Source organism: Trachurus trachurus (assembly GCF_905171665.1).
Source record: "Trachurus trachurus genome assembly, chromosome: 15".
In the NCBI taxonomy this organism is placed as follows: domain Eukaryota; kingdom Metazoa; phylum Chordata; class Actinopteri; order Carangiformes; family Carangidae; genus Trachurus; species Trachurus trachurus.
Genome location: NC_139906.1, coordinates 8681423 through 8706250, shown reverse-complemented (window position 1 = coordinate 8706250; position 24828 = coordinate 8681423). Strand labels below are relative to the sequence as shown.

Below are 24828 nucleotides of genomic sequence, written 5' to 3'. Positions count from 1 at the left end.
TTAATTTTATATTTCAAGAAGCAGAAGATGTGAAAATGCGAAGGAACCACCGAAGAACCGCACTTAACTTTAATGGGAAATGTTGTGTTCATGCGCATCAGTCACGTCTCTGACAGGATGAATAACTTCAGCATCTGATTCCTCCACCAGAGCCCTGAGAAAGACTTTGTGATAAGAGATGTGGGTCCTGTGCCCGTGAAGATGCGGTGGTAGGGTGGATGTGGATGTGTATGTGGGTTGGGATGGGGTGGTGGGGGGGTTATGGGCCTATACTTGAAGCTATACCACGTCACAGTAATTATGTCGGTTTTCCTTATGGTCGTTTGGAGAGGGAGGGTATCACATTCTGTTTGACGCAGGAGAGGGGGGGTCGGTTGGCCTCTGAAACTGGATCTCATGACTTCATACCCCCCAACAAGACCAAGAAACAACCTCTGATGCCCCGTATCCCACAAGTCCCAAACCTTGGTGATCCCAAACGCATCACTTCAGACGTTTCTCTCTCTCACACACACAGATTCTCCACTTCTCTTCTCTTCTCTTCTCTTCTCTTCTCTTCTCTTCATATGCATAAGGTCAATTTAAAGGCTTTAAGCACGAGGGCATATTGTTATAGATATTTTAAATCATCACAGGTTATATGACCAGTACAAGACGGATGCCCAAGGGCTTAAAGCTGTGCGCTTTAATTCAGAATCTCGTTTTTCAGACTTAATGGAACTAATAACATAACACTTAATCACGTTACTTTCACTCTCCCTCTCTTTCTGTCTCTCCTTTGCATTTCTAATTTTTTATCTGCAGTGGCTTGGGGTTAAACAAATGAAACGAGCTGTTCCCCCCCCTCTCCTCCTCCTCCTCCTCCTCCTCTTCCTCCTCTCTCTGTGAAACCTCAGAGGGGAGCAGACCAAACGTTACTTAGCCTGAACGCAGAGAGGCTGCAGATAATGAGAGCCTGGTTGCATTAAATGGACAAACAGCAATCCGGCATCTCCTGACCCCTCGATGCTCCTCTCGGCTCCATTGATCATCCCCCCTTATGAGATAATGCAATTACAAACATCAATAAGGAGCTGCGAGGGGAATCATTATGTGGTGACAGTGATAAATGATGCTGCAGAAAATAGCGGGCTCCTCTCAAACAATCCGTGCGCCCAAGGGGCTTTTGAGGGCCGGGGCCCCGTCGCCAAGGAGACAGATGACATCCAAAATGGCCCCCGCTCAACAGTCCTCCTCTCTTCTTCTCCTTCTTCTTCTCTCTAACAGATTTTTCTGTTTTTCTCTCCCTCCCTCTTTCCCCCCCCTCCTCCTTTTGTTTCAAAACCAGCTGCCGCTCGACCTTTGAAGGTTTGAGGGTTTTTTTTTTTTTTTTTTGAGGGGTTTGGAAAGTTTGTCCTGTGAGGCGTTTGGAGGCCGCAGTTTAATTTGTGCTTGTGTCTATATTGATTTCACAAAGCACTTGTCATCTCGGCCACGTGTGTAATTCCTTTATTATACATTTCTATTGGAAATCATGGGAAGTTGATTGGCTGGTTATTGTCTTGTTGTGCGTTCACCTCACATCTTCACTGTCTCCTTCCTGCAGTGGCCGTGAGCAGAGGCATATCTACATAATCTGCACATTTTATGACCAACATTTAACTTTCGGGCTCTCAGGAGGAGAGTATAAATGTAAAATAAAAATATCTATGGCTATATCGCTTTTTGTGTTCAGTCACTTTATGAATGAATTTACAGTCTAACTTGTGATTTTAATTTCATTTCATTTTCTAAAAAAAAGCAGACAAACAATCTAATAAACTCTCAACTGAAACATCCGGTGTAAAAACACAGCTAAAATCGTTTCTACTGACAAAATATCAACATGAATATCTTGGTGAGAAAAGATACATAATGCTGCAAGTGCGCGTATTTCAGCATGAGAGAAAAAAAATACATTGAAATAAAAGCAGTTAGACGTGAAACACGCTCAGCACAGAGAGAGAGAGAGGAGCAGCTTGATTAACAGGCCGCGTCTCAGCAACCGGTGACAAATCGCTGCTTTGAATTAATAAGCTCACACACACGTTATTGCAGCCGAGATTTGTCATGGCTTGTAGGCAAGTGAAGCAGAGAGAGAGAGAGAGAGAGCACGAGGCGCACGGTGACTTGTCCAAGTTCCCGCTTCAACCAAGAAAAGACGCATAAATATCTGCGTTGTTGTGGGAGGAAGACAGGCCTGTCCGGGCACCTCCACTGCTCTGGAACACATTTCTGCTCCATTCATTACTCTGACAGTTCACTCCGCGGTCAGTGTGTGTGTGTGTGTGTGTGTGTGTGTGTGTGTGTACAGACCGACCACCGTCATACTTCAAATTACATTTTGTGACTTTCAGCTTTAAAAAAAAAAACTGGCACAAGTCAAACTCTATGTGCACTTTTACGCATCAAATCTGTTTCAGACAAAAAACCAACACGTCAGAAGTTTGAGTTGTTGATCAGCTGTGACTAAAAATGCACCCAAACATGCAACATCACAGTCATGTAAACGTTTCTACATCTGAAAAAACAAAAGACAATTTACACCAGTGCTCACAATAAAAGCTCCATATTTAAATAAATATATAAATGATAATACATTATTATTATTTAATGGCGTATTAAGACATTTTAAAAACTTTTGAAACGTAAAAAAAACTCGTTAATTCAAGAATTTATTGAATCAAATGTCTGTATCATTCATGGACACAAGTGTTTGGTTTATAACAGTCAAACTTGCTGAAAAGAAAATCAAATGAAAAAAAGCAAACAATAATTTTACATGACTCAAAAAACTTTTAAAAGATCATAAAAAAAAAATCTGGATTTCCATATTGCATTTCAGACATGTGTAGGCCTTGGTGAGAAAATAGTTTTCATTTGACTTCACTGTTGCAGTGCACTTTTTTAAAAAAAGCAACGCACTTTCTCTGTAACTTGGCGTTTACACTTCACTTCCAAACGCGTTTTTTGTGCGGTTACGTCCGTGCGTAAAAAGGAGGGTTTGGTGCTGTGCTGTGCGCCATCTCCAAACGCCCCTTACCCCGGACAGTTACCAGGCCTCCCTAAAGAGGGCAGTCAAGTATGGGCTTTCTCCTCCTGTCTCCACAGCTCCCAGCGGCCACAGGCTCAGGAATTCACATTTCACAGCCTCGGATTTTCCAGCCATGGTGGAGAGGCGAAGCAATTAAAACGTCGCCTGGGTTTTTTAAGAGCGTGTCTTTATTCCTTCTTCTTCTTCTTTTTCTTTAGTGTAAATATCATTCAATTCGGCAAAGGCAGTAAAAACACAATAGTTGCGCGGGGCACAGATAGAGAGGGAGAAGGGGAGAGTATTGATTTATACGCGTATATTGTTATGGATAAAACAGACTCTCTCTTGTTCGCTTGTTTTTGAAAAAACACAAGACACTGACTTTGGGATTCTGGGCTGCTTCTCCGAAAATGTATCAATTAGACTATAAACTCGCTCCTCGGCTTCTCCTCCTCTCCTCTCGTCTCGCCTCGTCTCGTCAGTCGGCTCAGCCTCTCTGCCTCCTGAAGTGGAGTGTATCCCGGAGACAACATCGGCTGCAGAGCGCTGGGCTTCAAGCGGAGCCCTTTGACTGCGGGCAACAAGGCGTGAGGGAGAACTAATCTTCCCATTTACATGTTTGTAGCAATTTTACCTAAATGAATTTTAATGCTAAATGAAGGATAATTCGCTTTCTGGCCGAGCCCCTCTTTCCTCGCCTCCTCCTCTCCATGTGTGAGAAAATTACTGCATAACGCATGCATTAGCTCCACATTATCCACAGCAGTGGGAGGAAGGTTGACTTAAGTGCATGTTCCTTTAAGTTCAGAAGTGAACCTCCTGTTTTCTTCACTGGGCATTTGTTGACATGTAAACATGTTTGTGCCTAATTTAGCTTCACAACATTGGGTTAAAAATGACTTGGGAAGTAATAAATGTCTTAGGAAGTCATATCTGTAAACAGGAAGATAATGTGAGACTAGTTATGATTCTGTTATTTGAACAAAAAGTATTTATTTACAACACAGATGCACATATATACCCTTCAAAGTAAAAGCATAAGAAACATGACTTGTCTTCAAAGGAATCTTAAAGATGTGCGTTATACATGTTTGAAGCAATGGATAATGGATGCATTGATAACCCACACAAGGATGTATGCACACACACGCACACACACACATACATGTACCCTCTCGCATACATACTGCGCCCCACACACACACGCACACGCACACATTGTGACTTTTACATTCTCTCCTGTCTGTTGATCAGCATTACATCATCTGGTTAAATCAAAGTGGACTGTGGTTTAAATGGTGTTTTCCCATAGCCTCTGCCTCTCCCTGTTATCAGGCCGCATCAAACACTGAGGGGGAGAGAATCCATTGGTCAAGCGAGTGCTCGGCCTTGTGACATAAAACACATCAATAGGACACTAGAATAGACTTTCAGAGGCCCTCAATCATAGACACAGAGAAAAACAGGAAACAACATGTTTGCGGGACACACACTTGTAGTTTCCCATCCACAGTGACTTTTTTTTTTTCTTTTTCAAGATTGTTTGTGAGCTTTGACCGAAGCTCTGTCTCATGTTTGTTAGCCTGTCAGGATGTTAGACCATGTCGACACCTTTACATTAAGTGTCTGTCCTCATTTGAACCAAGTAAAAAAAAAAAAAAAAGATCAAACGAAGAATTGGACAGTGGCAATTGGATTAAAAGCCTTCTACATCCAAAATGTTAGCGTCTCGAAAAACTTGTATTTATCTTGATATCACTGTGTGTGTGGAAGTTAATCCACAGATTTATACTGTAAGAGTTTAAAGTCCCCAAATAGTCAAGATAATTTTCTATCCCAATAAAGTCATTGCACCAATAGAGGAACATATAATCAACTGATATGACAATATCTTTAAAAATAATCACCAAAATTAAAGTCAGAAGGTGAAGACACAGCAACAGTAATACACTAAGCTTCACCCTGCCAGTATGTGGATGGGCTGTGTACTGTATGTAAAAAAAAAAAAAAATTAAAGAAAAGAAAAGAAAAAAAAACAACAGGACGTCTGACTCGCCATCACACTCTCTTTACCATCCAAAAAAAAGGCTTGCGAGAAATGACAGACTGATCGAATTGTCTGTTTATTCACTTTTTTTTCTTTTAAAAATGCATCGTGATTTAATGGAGGGAGGGGGCAGGAGATCAAATTCGATGGAGAGACGGCACACACACATAGTGTGGAAAGAAACCAGAAAAAAAACAGAAAAAAGTTCACATCCTTTTTTTAAAAAATCTATTAGAAACAACATAATATGCAGAACAATACAATAGCATTTACAATACTTAAATTCCCAGTTCTTGTGAGAGTCCAGCGTAATTTTACAACAGTATACAGTATATTTTCTTTCTCCACTCGTTTCCCAAACTAGGGTTTGATATAGTTATACTTTTAATTTCTTTTCTCTTGCTTTCCCTCTTTCCATGTTTCAATCCACTATATTTTTTAAAGGGCACCTCTGTTGCTTTGTTAGTGTCCTGTCAGATACAGACATTGGCTTCTCCTTGGTCCAATTCCATCGTCCCAAAGAGTGGAGTGCTCTTCGCAGGAAGTCTCTTGTGTTCGCCAAAGAGTCTAGAAAATATCACCAAGTGCCACATTTGCCGAAGGTACAGGCGGAGGACCCAGTGTGTCTCTCGTTTGTCATCTGTTCTCGCAATCGCAATCACTTTCATTGGAGGAATCCGTGTAAAACTAGTGGGCAGCAAGGGGGGGCTGGGGGTGGTGGTGGCAAAGTCTAGTGCCCACCAGAGAAGAAGCAGGGAAGGGAAAGGTGGTTGGGTGGGTGGGTTGGGAGGCGGGGCGGTCGAATCTGGATCAGGTGAGGTTTGATCTTCTGTGCATCACCATCACTGGATACATAGACATACGTAGGATTGCAGGCAGCCATGGAGGGTTTCCATGTTGCAGATATCAGCCGAATAAAAATGACGTCGGGTCTTGGAAGTTGACAGAGGGGTCACCGTTGGTTGATGTCATCAGGGAGTCCCGTTCCCGTGCTCTGTAGGCCTCTGTGAGACTGGTGATCCCCGGTTTGCCCTGCAGTTCTGAAGACAGAGAAATCAAAAATGGTTAATCAATGATCTAATCATCCGAGAAATTACTCAACTTCAACAACTTCAAACCAACTCATCAGGGATTGTGTGTGTTCCACCTGGCAGCAGTGATATGTAAATGCAGTTGATGTATGAAGCTGAACAAATGAAAAGCTCAACTGTAAGTGCAAAGTCATGCAAATATTTTCAAGCCCTTAGCGCGCCGGCGTTTTGTCTCCAGCGCTGTGGCTGAAAGCGTTTAACTGCAGAAGAAAACTATTGAATGAGTTCGATATCATTAATCATTCATTAAACACGACAATAGACACACACACACACACTAGACTTCAGAGAGCAGACTCTCATGTTACAGCTCCGGGCCAGACCATGCTGATAAGACCACAGAGGAGCAATAGCCTATAGTATATGGCAAACGCAACATCGTGTTAATCCAGGTCAGAATACAGAGTGTGGCCGGCTCTTCACTAAACACTGTGTGGACGTCTGAGAGACAGAGAAGGCATTGGAAGGGTTTAGCGAGTTAATCCTACACCCTCAGTAATGCTACTTTAACAGTAGGAGAGGACTTAGAGACCAAACACATGATCAAGTTGAAGTGATACCAAGGTCCAGTACTTAACATTTCCTGGATAATCTGTTTAAACGGGCTGCAGGGAAATTTAAAATTAGCCTTTGATTGTTTACAGTCGGCGTTTGACTAAATAAGATTCCTGCATAAGCGAAGCTAAGGTATTTCAGGTTTAACCTACTAAGCTGAGTCAGTTTAACCTAAACTGTCACCAAAACCTCCTCATAGAATGAAAAATGAGGCAAAGAAATCCATCTTCACCCTCTTCTCTCCCTACAGCCCTCTCTTTAAAGCCAACAATAGCCTCCATCCATCTCTGAAGGTGGAAAGTCACCGCTGAGAAACCGCGGCCATTGTTGTCAAAACCAAAGAGGAGAGGTGAGGCTCGCGGCCGCCCGTCACCTGAGAGCGCCCGGGGCCCGTCCACGTGTTCACCACGCACAAGAGCGCCACTACGGATGACACAAAGGCAGGCAGGGAAAAGGACAAGGTGGTGCAGCGGGGGGAGGACAATAGGGGAGCGAGTGCAAGGACCCTCGGTTTGTTATTCCTCTCATCCATCAGTGTTCACCTGGACTACTGAGGAGAATAGGTGCGACTTGTGTAAGAGAAGGGCGAGCTATTATGTGAGCCGCGCTCGCTTCAATTAGCTTGCTTTCAATGCATGAGTTGGCGGCGGTGACATAGCTTTCTGCACCGGCTGGCATCAAACCTGTGACCTTTTCTATTGTGGGGTCTAACCTGTGGTGCTACAACAAGCTAAGCCATTAGCGATGCTAGCTTAAATGCAGTGCAGAGAAAGCTCATCCTTAAAGCAATGATCCATAATCAAATATTGCAAGTTACTGATCACTCAAGTCAATCAAAGAATCTGTTGGAGATAACTAAACTACTAGGCTCTAATAAACGCTATGCGTGCTTGAAAGAGCACACATTGCTAATACGGTTTTCACCTAATAAGCCAATCAATACATTGAGCTGTAGGCCTCCATTCTCAGACCCCAGGGGGGAATCCAGAGGGGCCAAATCAACAGGGACACACATTCACACGGACAATACAAGGGGGCACAAAATCCCCATTGGGATTTTTTCCCAATGTTCGTTAATAGTAAAAGTTCATCCACCAGAAAGAGAAGTTGAGGGTGGGGGGGTGGGGATGACGGTGTGGGGGGGGGAGATGAGTGGGGATGGAGGTGGGGGTGAGGGGAGATCTTGACCCCTCAGCAGAAGGTTAACAAATTTGTGCTTAATGATTGAAGCAATGAATCATGGGACAAAAGGTCTCCAGCCGCGGCTGGCAGCAAAGGGGTTACAGGCAGCGTTCACTCAAGCGTTGTGCCCGACATTTTGGGGAAAAGCTCTGAGCGGAGCGAGAGAGAGAGAGGGCCGGAGAAAATTCCATACGCTCTGCGCCATAATTAATTCTTCCACCCTGTGATAACTATTGTCCTGAAACTGAAAATTACAGTTTTCGGGGGCCACCCTCGGCTAATTTCGTGGAAGAGGGGAAAGCAGGGGAGAGAGGAAGAAGGGAAAAGGGGGTAAGGGTCATCTGAGAGTCATTTTCGTTGCTATCAAAGGCTCGGCTCGCTTCTGCTTCACTTGCTGGGCTTCATCTCTGCTGACAGGTGTATTGTTTCGCAAGGGGATATAAGCTCTGTAATCATCATTGGGTGGAAAGCATAACGCTCTTCACTAAGCAGGACTAATTGGCTTTAGTTTTAACTAATGTTGCAGTGTGACTGCTAGGCACACCTTCTGTATCAAGGCTCAGCACTCCCCAGCACAATAACCGCTCAATTTAGCCCCGCGGTAACAAAACCTCAACTCTGCTAATGAAAATTGCTTATAAAATATAATGAACCTGTGCTCTCTTAATCAAATAAGATAACCGTTTCCCCCCCCCTCCCGTAATAACCTATTAATTTAATTGGTCATGAAAGAATATAACACATCACTTACATTTAATTGACCTAGAAAGGAAAGTAGCAATTTGACGGCTATGCTAGCAACTAGCATCGGCTAGCTGATGAAGCTGTAAAGAAAACGCTTAGTTGCGAGGAAGAGTAGACATATTTCTGTCACCATCTCTCTCCCAGCTTCTCTCTACTTCTCTCCCTCCTCCTCCTTCTTTCTTCCACCCTCCCTCTTGTCATTTACTCTTTTCTCTCTAGCCATCTCTTCATCCGCCCCTCCCTCCCAATATCTACCCCACACTCTCTCCCTCCCTCCCTCTGTCTTTTTTTTTTCTCTCTCCGCCGTCTACTCGTCTTCTCTGCGCTTTGCCCGTCTCGCAGAGGATTCCTCTGGTGGCCCAATTACGAGATTCAGCAGGCAAATTGAGGCTGTTTAAAGCAAGGTCTGCTGGGAAGGCTAGCAGCTGCTGGAAAGAGGCTGCTTGGACACGGCGAACCAGCCCTCATGTTTACACACTCGCTCGCATAAACACAGACACACACACAGACACACACACACGTCTCATTCTGAAAGCACAGCCGCTCTATTACCATGTCTCCCTGCATTTCAAACCTGAAAGATGCCATTCGATGTGAGATTTTCTGTTTTTGTTTTGGCCGTGGACATTTGTGACGGAAACAAGGGCGACATATTTTCATCATGACACGCACACGCATGCACGCGCGTTCTGTGGAGGGTTAATGGTCTCTATTTTTGTAAACCGAATAAGTCAAATCCATTGGTCACACCTCTGGTGATGGCATATTTAATTTGGATCTAGTCAATTAGGCCCAGCTAAGCTCCATACCCTGCTGGCTACGTCCTCCATTTTGCACTAGTTTGTGTCCCCTCCCTGTGCCAGGAGTAATCCTATTACCATACACACACATGCACATACACACACACACACACTCACAGTTGTACAGACCCACACGTTTGTACGCGTGCACACACCCACACATGGATAGATGCATGTATTCCACATATGGATGTTTGTGTATGGTATAGATGCATCAACGCAGGTATAGACACACACACACACACAGAGACACAGGTGTGCACACATATGGCGTAAAAACACACACACACACACACACACACACACACACACACACACACACACACACACACACACACACACACACACACACACACAAACACACACTCAAAACAATGACATTTCAGAACGATTGGACCCTGAGCCACTTTATACACTGTGTTCACTGTGACAACACCAAGCCTGTATACATCCAGAATTATGTGGGAGTCTATTTGGCCCTGGGGCGAGAGAGGGAGGGAGGGAGAGAGGGAGAGGGGGGGGGGGGGGGAGAGAGACAGAGAGAGAGAGAGAGAGAATTAAAGAGAGACAGAAAAAAGGTGTTTGTGAAAGAGAAAGAGACAGTGAGAGAAACCACAAAAGAGGGAGTGAGAGAGAGAGAGAGAGAGAGCATTAGACAGAGAGAGAAGGTTGGGTGGTGAGGGGGGGAGGGGGGGGGGCTCTTCTAGCTGGTTAGTGTGTGTATTAATGTGGCTCATGCATCAACAGCAACCCGGCAGATTTATGACACTTAAGGGGCGCTCACTTCTCTCCCTCTCCTTCTCCTCCTTGCACCAGCGACGACTGCTTACATTTTTGCCAATCAGTCTGTTACCATGGCAACGTCCTACCTGCCCCCCCCACCACCACCTTAGTCCCCCCCCCCACCCCAACCAGCCCTACCCCACCTCACCTCACCCCCACCACTGCCTCCTTTCCTTCTCATCACTCCCCCCAGCCCACTTTTTATTTTTTATTTTTTATTTTTTTGCCCCATTCGCCTTCTCAAACACAAACCAAAAAGAGTGGTTGTTTAATATGAACACGTGTGTGTGCAACAAAACCACAGCTTGATTTTTTTTTTAAAGATTTTCAATTCACATGTACTGTTGATACACAAAACGCAGTCGTATCACTGATTATCATTTGTGTATCGTATACGAGCAGCGAACACGTGTTCAAACTGTCTGTTTCTTCCTTCTCTCTCTTTTTCTTGTGGCTTTTGTTTTTTTTTTTATCCTGAAAAACATTCTCTTCTTTCCTGTCCTCCCTGATATGCAGGATGTTTAGTCCTGTAGCTACTGGATATGTGAGAGAGCTGCACACATGCACACACACACACACACACACGCACACACACACACACACACACACACACACACACATTACATACACATAGAGTTACAAGGTTGTGATCAAAGGCTCTTATCACCACACCGAGGGTGGGAGAGTTAGAGAGAGAGAGAAAAATCAGCCTGGCAAGAACAAGAGGCTGTTTGTAACAAAAAAAAAAAACCCATTTAAACACAGAGGGGGGAAAAGTAAGAGTGAATTATTCCTGAATATATCAGAATGGATAACAGACACTTACAGCACATTATTTTATAGGAGCATACTGGTACAAAACGTCAGAGATTATAGGTGTTTTAAACAAACAGCTAGAAGCTGATCCACACCTGAAGTGTACATGTCCGTGTTGACATGAGTACTGTGCTGTAAACCCGAGTCTAAGACCCCCATTCAAAATGTTGTAGCTGTAGCTGTGTCTCTGCTGATGTGGAAAGTTCAATAAATCTGCACGTGCAAAGCAGTGTGTGTCAGTTTGTACTTACATCCCCCTATGTGTTGCGATTGGCCGGACTGGGGCGGGGCTACATGTAGTGCCACTGACCTTCCATGCCCATGTTCATGCCCATTCCACCCATTGGTCCTGAGAGACAAAGAGGGAGTCAGTTTAAATGTGTGTCTACGTGTGCGACCGAATCTCAGTTTACGGCAGTTACTGCAATCAACTGTGTGCGTGTTTGCACACTGAAAGTGAAAACACTGTGGTAAAAATACCAGAGATGGTCTCACCCTGAGCATAACTTGACAGACAACATAGCAGAGGAGCAAAACTGGCTTAAACCTGGCAGAGCGAGGAGGAGGAGGTGGAGGTGGAGTGGGTGAGGAGGGGTGAAGGGGGGGGGTGAGGAGGGGTGGGTTAAGTAGCCTGGCAGTTTATCCAAACCTGCTGACTTTGAGTGGAGGGTGAGATAGGGTTAGAGACTTGAGAGAATCCCAGAAAACAGGGGATAGAGGAGGAGGAGAGGAGCTTAAGGACAAACTCTGGGATTAGACCTGATGGCGTGAGAGAGAGGGACTGAGGAGTGCGAGGGAGTAGAGGAAGGAGATGGTTGTGTAATGTGATTGACCACACCTGTTCTGGTTTGTGTGTGTGGAGGGAGTGGGAGGTATCAGTGTGTGTGTGTGTGTGTGTGTTTGTGTACATTACATGTGCCTGTGCAGAGTGTATCTTTATCACTGTGTTGAGGGTGCACAAGCTGCACAAGCTTACACTTAAATCACCACACAGTGACCATATAGCTTCCACTAAGTACTCGTGTGTGTGAGAAAAGACAAGGAGCACGCTGCTAGAATCAACCATAATAATGGCAGATGCTGCTGCTGCGTGAAAAACACACCGACACCTTAGAGGTATTGTTAGAAGGCGAGAAAGGTGAGCGAGAGAGAGAGAGAGAGAGGAAAAGATGAAAGCGATGAGACGGGAGTGCAACTACGTGAGGAAGGACTGATGAGGGAGGGAAAGGAGGACAAAGGCGTGAAAATGAGCTCAGGACAGTAAGGGAAAAAAAGAAGGAGCAAGACGGGAAGAGAGAGGGAGGAAAGAAAGGGACAGACACGCAGAGAAAGCCTTACCAGGTGGTCTGATTCCCATGTGCTGCTGGCCGTCCATGACGAAGCCCCCCATCGGCTGGCCATCTGGATTGTAGGGAGCTCCTTGACTTACTGTGGATGGAGGAGGAGGAGGAGGAGACAGAGGGAGGGAGGGATAGAGGGATTGGAGGGAGGGGATGGAGTGGTCAATTAGTGCTTTTAATTAAGGCTCAGTGGCCGAAGCAGGATCATCTGTTGGCCGGTGCACGCACAGGGAGCCGCCGTTGTCTCTGAACGCCATTGTGCTCCGTGTCTCTGCAGCCGACTCTGCACTGTAAGCCCCTGGTAGACTTTAATGCGTCTAATGCTCTAATAGGGATCGGACTGAGAGAGTTCAACGCACACTGAGGTGCATTTAAGACACACACAAGGACTTTTGTTTTAAAATGAGATTTGACCCACGTGGATGAAGTTTTGACATGATGACTTTTTTTTTCTTCCCCTCTAAGGTTGTTAAAATCATCATAATCCACACTGTCTGACAATATGAGACATATTGTCTGTCAGTTTCTTTCAACGCTAATTGATGTTTATACTACAAAGCCCAAACTGTGATTTTTAACGGCTGCTCCATCCAATCAAATGGGAGCACTCAAGATCTTTAATTTCATAATTAAAAAACTTCAGCTTGATATATTTGGGATCTTTGGTAACTCCAGAATAATTGAAAGTTGTGAGGGTTCAGAACAACTGACCTACAACTGAGTATGGTTGAGGTTGTATGTGTACATTTTATCATCCACAGAAGAAAAATAACATCACTCAAAGAATAAAAAAATGTATACATTTTCATTCAAACATTCAAACATGGTTGCTTTTTAATAAATAAAAAAAAGGCACTGAAACTTTTTATGTAGCACAAACTCACACTTGATTATACATGTGATCAAACAGAACAAAATGAACTCCAGGCTAAAGCTCTAATTGGTTTCCCTTTGTGACAACACTAAGTTATTCTTGCTGACTGGCCTCAGAATCTGCTCCTACCTAAATGCTTTATCTAATAAATGCTGCCTATAACTGAGCAGCAACGATAAGTGAAACCCGATAGGGTTCCTATTTTTCGCTCGCCTCCATTGTTCTGCTCTCATAGAAATCCACTTACCTTCGATTTAGGCTGTTTGGGGGTCAGTCAAGCAAGAGCAAGAACTCAGCCCCACTGAATGCCTTTGAACTTTACTGCGCCCCTAATGCCACCCTGACCTCTGACCCCTATTACAGGTAATAAAGTTTACGGCAGTCCAAACCAAGCCATGCACCAGGGGGACCGCTCACTCACTCCCCTCGCTCCCTGAAACAGCCACAAATAGGGTCGAGGTGGGGAGTTTAAAGGAGTGAGGGGGGGTGGGGGGTGGGTAAAAACAGGTCTGGAGCCAAAAAGCCAAACAACGGTCACCCAAAAAAAGAAACGGGTGTAGCTCTCTTTATGTTTTGGTTTGAGCCCAGGGAGGAAGGGTTGAGTGTTTTTTTTCCTTTGCCTGGTTGGCAAAGGGGGGAGGAAGGGGTTAAGAGCAAACTTGACTGGGAACACAGCGAGTTTTGTTTATGGGCTAAGAAAAATAAATCCACTCATCGTTAACTCATTTTCAAATGATTATATTTTATAATTAATAAATAGTTTCTCACCCCAAATGTCACGTCAAAGTTGATTAATGATTGATGTTAATGTTGTAACGTTAATGTAACGCAGGGGACAGCCCCTGGAGGTTTTGGACATTCCAGGATGGGGGAGGGGGGAGAGGGGGTCAGTCCTGTATTTACCAGCTGAGAGGCCTCCGAGTGCATGGATTGTGGACGGCTTTCGCCTGCGCGACTTGAATACAGTAACTATAGGAGACTTGCCTGCACGGTTTGACTGGTCGATCATGGGCTGGACTATTCTCCTCCTCGCGTTAATGAACCTGGAGGAGATGAAGAGGAGCGGGGAGGGAGGAAGAGGGAGGAAGCAGAGGGGACAGAGACAAAAGAGATCAGGCAAATATTGCTTACTAAGACATAGGAAATCTTGGCACACAGCATGAAAACAAACACATTGCCAAACCAGCCTCTGTCTCTTAGCTAACCATAACAGTGATATGGAGAAATGATTCTCCTCTAAGCAACCCTGAGCCCTCGTAAAGCCGCTGCAGAGCCACAGCGAAAGTCACATCTTAATAACCTTAACAACCGAGGCGGTTGTCTTTCAAAACGCAAGAACTCAACGACTTGTGCAAACTTGCACAGCCTCAGTGTATACACAGTCACATCGACCTAAACACTGGGGTCTTTGTGGGGCGAGGCTTAACCGGGATTTTCTCTCTCTGCCTGTTTGAAACATGTCGACCCATCTCGCTTTGTTGGAGACGTTCCATCTCACGACGAGCTGAGATTGCTGACTGTTTAACACACTTGGCTTCGAGCGCAGCAGTGTGGCAAGTGTTGCTGACAGAAACATGTCACGTTGCCACTGGTGCGAGGCATTGTTTTGGGTGATACTCTGCTAAGACAGGTGACCATGTGTTACTCTGTGACAGCAGGAGCTTTTTTTAGCGTGTGTGTGTGCATGTGCATGTGTGTGTGTGTGTGTGTGTGTGAGTTTCCACAGAAGCAGGATTTGGTACATACAGCCTTGGACCAACCCCTTTACCCCATGACCTCCAATAAAAGCACACGGTCAGACCATTTATTGTGCACGCAACCACTAACACACACATACACACACACCATTACTCATATTCAAGTCTCCTGCTCGCTCATTTTCAACAGCATACACACACACACACACACACATACACACACACACTCTTAATCTCCCTCTCCTACCTCCATTCACACACATTCACGCCCTCGCACACACTCGGCCATGCAGGCAGCGCTCTGGCCTTGCTCAGCCTAACCCCTTGTGAAATGACCCTTTGACCTGTAATGACCCCAAGGAGAGAGGGGCTTTTGGGGCTTCTGACTTGATTTATGTGTTCCTGCTGTTGCCCCACCGGACTCTTCTATTTCATCTCTAAAAGGGGAGCATTAGCTAAACTTTAAGGAAACAATAGCCCCCGCTGCACTTCTGAAGCCGGAGAATGGAGCGTTTCAAGGGGGCGAAGGAAAGAAGAGCAGGAGGAAGAGAAACAAAAGGAGACTAGCTGGTGGATCAGTTTGACTCCTAATTAGTGAATGGGAACTCTCTTGTTTTATATCTCTCCAATATTCCCTCTCTAGCTGCTTCGTGGTGTTTCCTTTGCTTTTTTTTTTTTCCTGCCTGCTATCTCTCCTGTATCACCTTCTAAAGACAGAGCTGCAGGGAAATGACGGGAGTGTGGGAGACAGATAGCAAAGAGAAAGAGAGAACGATTAGCAGCTTAATTGTTTCCCTGCTTTATTTTTGTATAATTGCTTTGTTATATCTTGTAAGCTGCTCTAGAAAAAAAAATGTTAATTTGTTAAATTGTTAAAAGTGGAGTTTCTCCTTGAGATAAAATGATGAGAGAGGGAGAGAGAAAAAAAAACTGACAGTGATCTTGTGAATCTTTGAGCTAAATTTTTTTTGTTCTGTATTTGTTATAATAAAGTGTTGAATTGGAATTTTTCTTTGTGGGGGGAGAGAAGCAGAAAAAGCCAGGGAGGAATGCGAGAATGCACTGACATGGCAGAGCACCATCAAATGAGGGAACGTCTGGAGTTTTATCACCAACACCCCCCCATCCCTCCCTCTCTCCCTCTCTCCCCCCTCTCTCCCTCCCTTTCTCGCTGCCCCTGTTTTGTTGGGGGAGATATGGGAGGAGCAGCGAGGGAGAGAGAGGGCAAGGAGGGTTGAGGAGGCCTGAGCATTCCTTTAGCTCTCCTCTCCTCTCCACTCCTCCTCTCATGGTCCTATATAGAAGGATGAGGTCAACCCGAGGCCAGCGCTGGCTAACTGTTGACCTCTCCCTCTCTTCACCTCCTTCCTCTTGTCTTTTATTGCCGACTCCTCGCCTCTGTTCTCCCCCTCTCTCTCTTTCTCTTTCTGCCTCTTTTGCTTTTCTTTCCTTCCTCTTTAGTTCTCTCCTGCACAAAAACCCCGGTCCTCCTTCCTTCGCACTGCACTGATGCAACAAAGGAGGTTGCTTTGGCAATAGGTGTGTGCACGTCGGTCTCATCAAGCCAGGGTGTGTTCATGATACAGCTGAGCTCATCTTCATGTGACCCCCTCCCCACCCAACCCCATCACATCCCATCTCTCAAAATATGGCACCAGCACTTATAAGGATTAAACAGACTATGTATCAGTGAAGTAATAATTCAACCGTCACTGTTACGAGCTGTTATACTACAGAACAACTGCAGTGACTCTCATACCTCCCTCCCTGTCCCCCCTCTCTCTATCTGTTTCCTTCTCCTGCTCGCTCCCTCCTTATCATTCCTTCCCTGTATGGTGGAAAGTGGCGGTCCACCTCCCAGCAATGAACCCACTCTCTAACCCACAAACCCCCAACCCGCCCCGCCTCCTTGCAAAAACTCTCGCCGGTTTCCTGTCCCCTTCGTCCCCATATCTGAGGCCAGATGCACCATGGGGGCTGGAACAAAGGATAAAATGCCTCTCATAATAGCAGCCAGGGGAACGGAGCGATGGAGAGCGGGAGAATGGGAGGGAAGGAGGAGTGAGAGAGAGAGAGAGTGACGGGGGGGAAAAAAAGGCAAAAGGGGCTCTGGTCTGCAAACCAGACACTCTTGCTGTGACCATTAATAAGCTAACAGAGAGGGAGACTGTGAGAGGGGGGAGAGGTTGGGGTGAGGAGGAGAAAAGAAAGGAGGGGAGGAAACAAGAAAGGGAGAAGACTCGCAGAGATAAAGAGTGATGGAGAGACAGAGAGGAAGGAGAGAGGGAGAGAGAGAGAGCGGGAGAGAGAGGGGAGAAAAGCGGAGCTCCTCTATTAGGGGAGTGAGGCTTCACCTTTGCACGACCCCTGGGTGCTATAGGGCCAGTGTTTATGGCCTGTTCATTCCCCTGCCTCCCATCACAACACAATGAGCTGCACTATTCAGCTCCGCTCGGTGCAACAATAGCTGGGCTATTTTGGCGTGACACACCCCTGGTGGTACGGCTAAAGTTGGGCAAAAACACCGGAGCACAAGAGGGAGGAAGGGGGCAACAAAAAAAAAAAAAATTTGGCCATGTGTAGCTGAGCTGAGCTGACCCAGCCTGGTGCAAAAAGCCCTGCCAGGGGTTTGATTCCCAGCATGGGCACACGTGCTTGACACATGCACCCGTGGTAAAGTGCATCAAGCAACATGTCAGCCATATGTTACGCCAGAGCTGACGCCTCTTAAAAGTCATGTAGGAAGACTGGGTGAATTTATTCTTTGTTGTTTCTTTTTTGTTTTTTTTTGCCTCCAATCTATTTCTCCTTCTCAGATTGCTAATGTCTGGATTAATCCTCCCGCCCCTTCTCCCTCCTTCTCTCTGGAAAGAGTGGAACTGATTGCGACGGCGTCTGCCAAGCCCTTGCTAATGTCCTATTCTCATTACACCCGAGACACGCACACACACATACACAGGCACACTGAGCCGAGGCAGCCGCACACAGGTGTACACGAAGCACACGTGAAATGCCCAATTAAAAGCAAGAAATTGTCTTTTTCATCAGCTGCCTTTGATGCGTGACCAATTAGGGGATAATTTAATAACGAGCAGTGGAAAGATGCAGATTGGATATACAAAAGGTTACTCTGCGAGCTCGTTGATTTAAATTCATGTGGAGTTCTCAATTTCTGTGGCACACATACTCGCACACACGCACGCACGCACACCTCCTGAGCCTACTACCAATATTATATTAGTAATATGAGACACACCGAATCGCACATTCACAAACGTGCACATGCACATACTGTATGTACACACATGTCCTCGGCACTCGCTACCAATATTACATTAGTAATCTGAGAGAATGTGCACGGGGCGCACGCACGCGCACCTCACGTTTTATGGACAACCAGATATTTCAGCATAACGCGCACTCATCAGGACCCGCCATTGGATGTCAGTGCATGCCAGCAGAGGTTTACATGCATATTCAAAACCGAGAGCCGCTTAAAATAACTGTGTAACCGCACGCTCCTCCTGGCTGCCAATCAATGTGATTTAAAAGCACTAAAAAAGAAAGCGAGCTCCTGACGGGTAGAATCATGTAGCTTATCATCAGGTTGTCACTGCGCGGCCAGCATCGATTGTCTGCTGCTCAACCACAATTAACGCCTTGCCCATATATCCTTCCTTTTTTCACTGCTGAACACACACAGACACACAAGCACGCACTCACTCATGCATACTAAAAACAATGTTCTGTTCTTTTTATACCAGTTCAATGCCTTTGTTTTGCCGGGAAGAACTCGACATAACTTAATGCTGCATAAAATAATTATTTAAAAAGAAAAAAAACTTAAACTACACAGAAGCGCTTGTGCACCCACACAAATACAGTTACCTGCCTGAAATCACAAGATAAGCAATCACACACAAAGTTATCGCTACACACACACACACACACTACACTACACACTCAATTCTATTGCCGTGTCACACATTGTATCCCTGCAGTACTTTATTATCCTGTCCTGTGTCCCAGCACATCTCCATCTTCTTAAGTAATTAGTTATTTTATTATAGAGCTCACATATTCTCTTATGTGCAGCAGGGGGTGGCAATGCATTCATCTGCACGTACCTGCACAGTGAATGTGTGTGTAGATATACAGTTATATGCGTGTGTGTGCTGCGTGTGGGTGTGTGAGGGAATTACAGTTATGAGTTTCTCCCCTTGTTCTGCTCAGTTGACAAGTTAACTCGTAAATCACCTCCTTCTCTTTTCCCCACATCCATCCTCCCCCTCCTCCTCTTCCTCCTCCTCCTCCTGCCTCCCTCTCTCCTCCTCAGTGTCGTTCTCAGGTCAGATACTTGGATTTGATGCTTCAGACAGGTTTAAATAGACTAAAACAGCTGCTTGCAGAACAAATCCACAAACAGTTAAGAGGTGAGGAACGTCTCGAACACTGTACATGAAACAAATGTCACTACTTTTACCATTACTGCTTCATTAATAGTGCTCGAATGATCTGGATGTGGATCAACGCTGCTAAAACAACTTAGACAGTATTAAAAACACTGAGGAGTGAATTCCTTAGCACTGGGGTGAAAAGTCTTGGGATTATATTAGGAAAAAGAATATCTTCTCATGAGAAAAAAAAGATTTTATCTTCTTTGTTTTTTTTTTTAAATGTTTGCTATTGTGGAGGTGTAGAACGATGATTTCAAGTGATTAAGATTTGGGAACGTTTACAATAAATAAGAAAACTTGTGACCCCTCATCTCAGGTCGTTGCCTTAGTATGGACATGAGCATGAGTATCTCAACCAAAAGGGAGAAGAAAGAAGATTTATCTTGGAACAATCTGGACGGGTCCTGACCTCCAGGCTGCCAGGAATTTTAAGCTTCGAGCTGAGATGTGGATTGTGCAAAAAAAAAAAAAAAAAAAACTGCAACCGTCTTTGAGTAATCCATAACTAATATTGTGCAAAGAGACTGTTTTCTTCCTAATGTGTCTGCTCAGCCTTCAACAGGTACAAACACCTACACACACACACACAGCCACATGCACTCACATGTTGACGAAAAGCATCGTTTTTTTCCCCCAAAGCCGCTCAAACAGCTTCAAATAGCCACAGGTTTTAGGTCCATACCACTCCTACACACACACACACACACACACTCATTCCCGTGATCCTCTCTGTTTCTAAACCTCCACCTCCTATAGAAAAGGGCTGTGTGAGTATTACGCTGGGGTTAGCTGTGGCGAAAACAAGCAGACGAAAACATACAAGCATGTTCACACACGCACAGACGTACAGACACACTTGAGACAGGAGGCCTGTGTTTCCAGTCACCGATATACTACATATTTATATATATATATATTTATCCTGTGAGTCTTTATTGGCAGGCAAACAGTTCCTGAACCATCTCCAAACGCAGCCTCAGACACTCCCACTCCAGTACACGCCGCTCTGCTGATCCAGCTCCTAATAACATGAGGTGGATTAGTTGGATCCAGAGCCACAGAAGGAGGAGGGAAACATAAGAAAACTGTGAAATTTAAAAGCAGCGTTAGAGCGAGAGCAGCCATGGGGTCACTTAATCCCCATTACTGCACACACATAAAATACAAGTATGTAAGCACCCACACATACACACACACATACACAGTCCCTGTTGCTCCACTACCTAAGAGCCCAGTGTCCATTAAGAGAGCCATGAATCTACCACTAAAGCTGGTTTTACAGAGTGGAGCGACAGGCTGGGCAACCACACACACACACACACACACACACACACACACACAAACTGGAGAAGAGCTCAGTGTGTGTATGTGTGTGTGTGTGTTTAGTGTGTACGTGTGTGTCCATGACAACCAGGTGCCTCACAGAGTTACAGAGAAGAAATGTTGGCCATTTGAAAAACATACATGAACTCATTGGCCGGGCCGGCTTCAACAACACTCGCTGACTTTTAAATAGGATTTGCCAACAGGCGAAAATATAAACAGAGGGTGGGCGAGAAAGAGAGAAAGAAAGAAAGAAAGAAAGAGAAGTTCTGAAAACAGGAGACAAAGACGAAAAAGAAAACGCAGAGAAAAGGAATAAGACGTGAGAGGGGAGTGTGTAGCTCTCACTTACGACCTCTGTCACTCTCTTTATCTCTGTTCCTGCTTCCCTTCACACACATTCAGACATTCTTGGACTCAGCTCGCCGGTCATCCATCACTGCCACACAGAGGGGATGGCTCCACGCCTGACTTTACCCAGAAACAACATGGCTGCCCTGCGCTGCCCACTCCACAAACACAAACACAACACTGGACTGGAGAGCCCGTGTCCTTTAGCCTTTGGGCTTGGATCGAAATATGTTGCACAAGCGACCGTGTAGCTCTATATGTGTGTGTGTAGAAACTCGATTAGCATCATAGCCTTGTATGTGTATTTGTTAATGCAAAGGCTCTGGCATTTAAAAACATACTGTGTGTGTGTTCTTGTGAAGAATAAATACACAAACATACAGTAGCTACCAAAAAAAATACAGTTCACACACACACACACACAAACACACACAGATGACCACAGTGTCACACTGAGCCAGTATTGCTGACAGGGCTTGCAGTGGGGACTGCTGCAAACACAGTGGTTGACCTAAATCCCCTCACACTACCCGTGTCATATCCTGTCTGTGCGCGTGTCACTTCCCCCCGCTGGCTCACAGCAGCCATCACTATGGGGATCCCTCCCAGTGCCCAGAAACAAGCAAAAGGCAGTTTTTTTTTCTAAGCACTTTACTGTCCACAAACACAAAAAGAAAGTGAAGGAAAACAGGGAATATTGTAAGAGAAAACCGACTGATCTTAACAAACGTGCTGTATTCAGAAATAACAACATGTTTCAATGAACCTATGTTGAATCTATGTAACAATTAACCAGGCACCGCTGAGGCTTTCTGATGTATTTTAGAACAAACCCTGATTCAGTTCAGTGTGTTACTGTAGCCTCGTCGTTTTTATGCTTTGTCTACAAATCCTTTACAGTACATAGAGCCGTCACTTCTCTTAATTGCATGAAATCAATGTCAGTCTTCTGCCTGTTAATTGTAAGGGTAGGTGTCCTAATTTTTTTCCTAGATATTTAATTTTGGCACCAAACACTTTGCGCTGCGCCGCACCGCAACCCCCCCACCCCCACCCCCACCCGCTGCGCCGCTCCACAACAGCGTTTGATCAACACTATAAAACATCAGCGTGAGAACAACAACTGACTGACGGTGGCGGTTAAGACAGCGACCATGTGTGCCTCCGACAGACACAGACCCTGGCATTCACGTTCTGCCGCCTTTCATGTTTTTGGACCCCTACCCCACCCCTCCCGTTCCCCCCCCACACCCCCACCCCACTTCTGTACTACAAAAGGAGGTTGAAAAGCAAGGGGAGAGGAGTGGGGAGAAAGGAGCAGGGAATAAAAAAGACAGAGAGAGAGAGAGAGAGAGAGAGAGGCGAATGAAGAGAAATGCAGGTTTGGCCTCGGGCAGCGTGCTGTGATGTAAGAGAAACAGAGAGAGTGAGAGGAAGAAAGGGGGGGGGGAGGAAAGTGGGGGTGGGTGGGTGGGTAGGGTCGGTTCAGAGAGTGTCTTTGCACATGGACACCTATATGTGTGTGTAAGCGCACCCACACGTCGTCTACACACATTTTCTGTTGACATAATACAGTAAAAGACAGGGTCGTGTCTGCACAAGCTAAAGATTCCTGTTAAAGGCCGATTGGTAGCAACAACTCACTTCAGACTCGGGGAGAAAAATATCGTTTCTGACACGATTCTCGCTTTTTAACTTCAGTGTTGAAATATAAGGGTGAGGTCATATCTAGTAAATCTAGTGTCTCTTCAACTGTGTGTGTGTGTGTGTTGTGAGTTGTGTGTGATCTGCTGTAATGTCAGGGAGTTTCAGGCTGAAGCAACTTGACAGAGCTGCAGTGTCTGTAACAGGCTTTAGGGCATGGACTGAAACTGGGCCTGCTAATTCCAAAAACACACATACAGACACACACACACTTACACACACCTCTGATGGATTTCTGTGAACAAGTTCCAGCATCTCTCTCTCTCCCTCTGACTTGTCAATATGTTGAATAATACAACTCATCTCACCCGACCTGTTTGTCTTATAGCTCTTTATTATCTAAAGCAGGATCTAGATAGTTCTACTGTAGATAGTCTTTATTGTCATTGTGTCGACATCTATACAATGAAATTGTGCAGATTCTTTGTCCTTCGTGTTGTCTTGTCTGTCATAATCTCGTCGTTCTGACAGCAACATGTGCTCGCTGAACCGAATACCTACAGCTCCTGATCAGAAAATCAGTAAGTAGCTTGTAAACAGGGCAGATTTCTACTGTAATTCCTTCAATTGGAAAGAAAACAGGAAGTAATTGCAGACAAAACGTCGCTAATAATTCAAAACCGCGTAAGAAATCTGTGAACGTGCAGCAATGCTAAGTAGGTCAAAGTGTGCAATGCATCAGGATTTCAGTATGTCAAAGGTGTGTGAGTGTGGTTTACAGTTAAGGAGACCATCAGTGTGATCCTGTCTCTGTTGTTTTCTCTTGCTATGTCTTTGAAAACCTGTCTGATCATCTGACTTGTCCTGCCAGTCTTGTTTTTAGCTTTGTCAACAGTCAGGAGGAGGAGGAGGAACACGCTGTTATCAGAGCCACAACCTGAAATAATAGACCCAAGCTGTAATAAACCGGAATTATCCTTTAATTAGATTCAATACGCTTTGTTGCATGTACCATGTTGTTACTAAAAAACTGTGATGGGATTTGTTAGGAATAATAAAAAAACAAAACAGGAAGTGTTTCTCTCCCTCCTCCCTCCTCCATCAGTTTCTCGCTCTCCTCCCCTTCCCTCACCTCTGCTCGTCCTTTCAGAAACCTGATAAGAGACGTATATGTACGCGCCGCGCTGCTCCTTCCTAAGTAGCCTCCGCGTCCATCCGCTCTGCCCCTCTTAAATACTACCTCTCTCTCTCTCTCTCTTTCTCTCTCCCTCGCTCTTTGCCCGTCCATGCTTTTAAGACGTTCGTAAAAGGAGGTCTTATTGACAAAACAATCGCTCGGCGAGGCTTAAACACTGCCTTTAAAGGGGCATTATTAAATTGCAGGCAGGAAGGGGAGGGGCGGCCAACAAGGGAAACCTGATGACCCCCGCCATCGATTTTTACATCACCGGAGCGTTAGGAGAACTTAGCACAGAGATACTGACTGCCTGCAGAAGAAGAAGGAGAGGGAGAAGGAGGAAGTCGACAGAGAGAGAGGGAAAGACCTTGGATGTGTCGCACTCTGCTGATTTAGCTTAAACGTGGGAGCAGGGACGGGCTGTTGATAAACATGAATGTGGGACAAACTTAAAAAATCGCAGTCATCTTAAAATTTCAAGTGGTTTCTTGTCGAGTGACCGATGGAGTCAACTCATCCCAATTTTCATGCTGGTACCACCACAGCAACTTTATATACTGTAGCCTATATATACCCATGCTGTCAAAACGGTGGAATTTATGCAGATTTATGGAAATTTGCTCATGTTAACAAACAATTTCAAAAAACTTGTAATACATTTTTTGTTAGTCTTAATGTAAGTAATCAACTGGGTAATTTTCATGGAGATATCTAAAGGTTAAAAATTTGACCCTATTCACGTGAGAAAAATAATGAATAGGCGTATGAATGGGCTATGCAGTATTTTGGTCTTTTGTTCAAGCCATTTTGGACTAACTGGTAGCTTTTATGATCTGATGTCCTATATTCATATCACGTCCATTATGGCGTCTCTAATTTATCTGTATTTATCACA

The 24828-nt window shown here is 45.0% G+C and overlaps 1 protein-coding gene across 1 annotated transcript in view; it reads right to left on the bottom strand.

The window, feature by feature from the left end:
- Positions 1-5464: 5464 nt before the first annotated feature.
- Positions 5465-24828, bottom strand: part of meis1b (Meis homeobox 1 b) — an 82848-nt gene continuing 63484 nt past the window's right edge. The window contains exons 10-13 of the mRNA XM_083988414.1: positions 14265-14327; positions 12409-12494; positions 11322-11419; positions 5465-6139 (exon numbers count right to left, since the gene is read on the bottom strand). Of these exons, the coding sequence (XP_083844540.1) occupies positions 11361-11419; positions 12409-12494; positions 14265-14327 (208 nt within the window). The 3' untranslated portion in view covers positions 5465-6139; positions 11322-11360. The remainder of the gene's footprint in view (positions 6140-11321; positions 11420-12408; positions 12495-14264; positions 14328-24828) is intronic.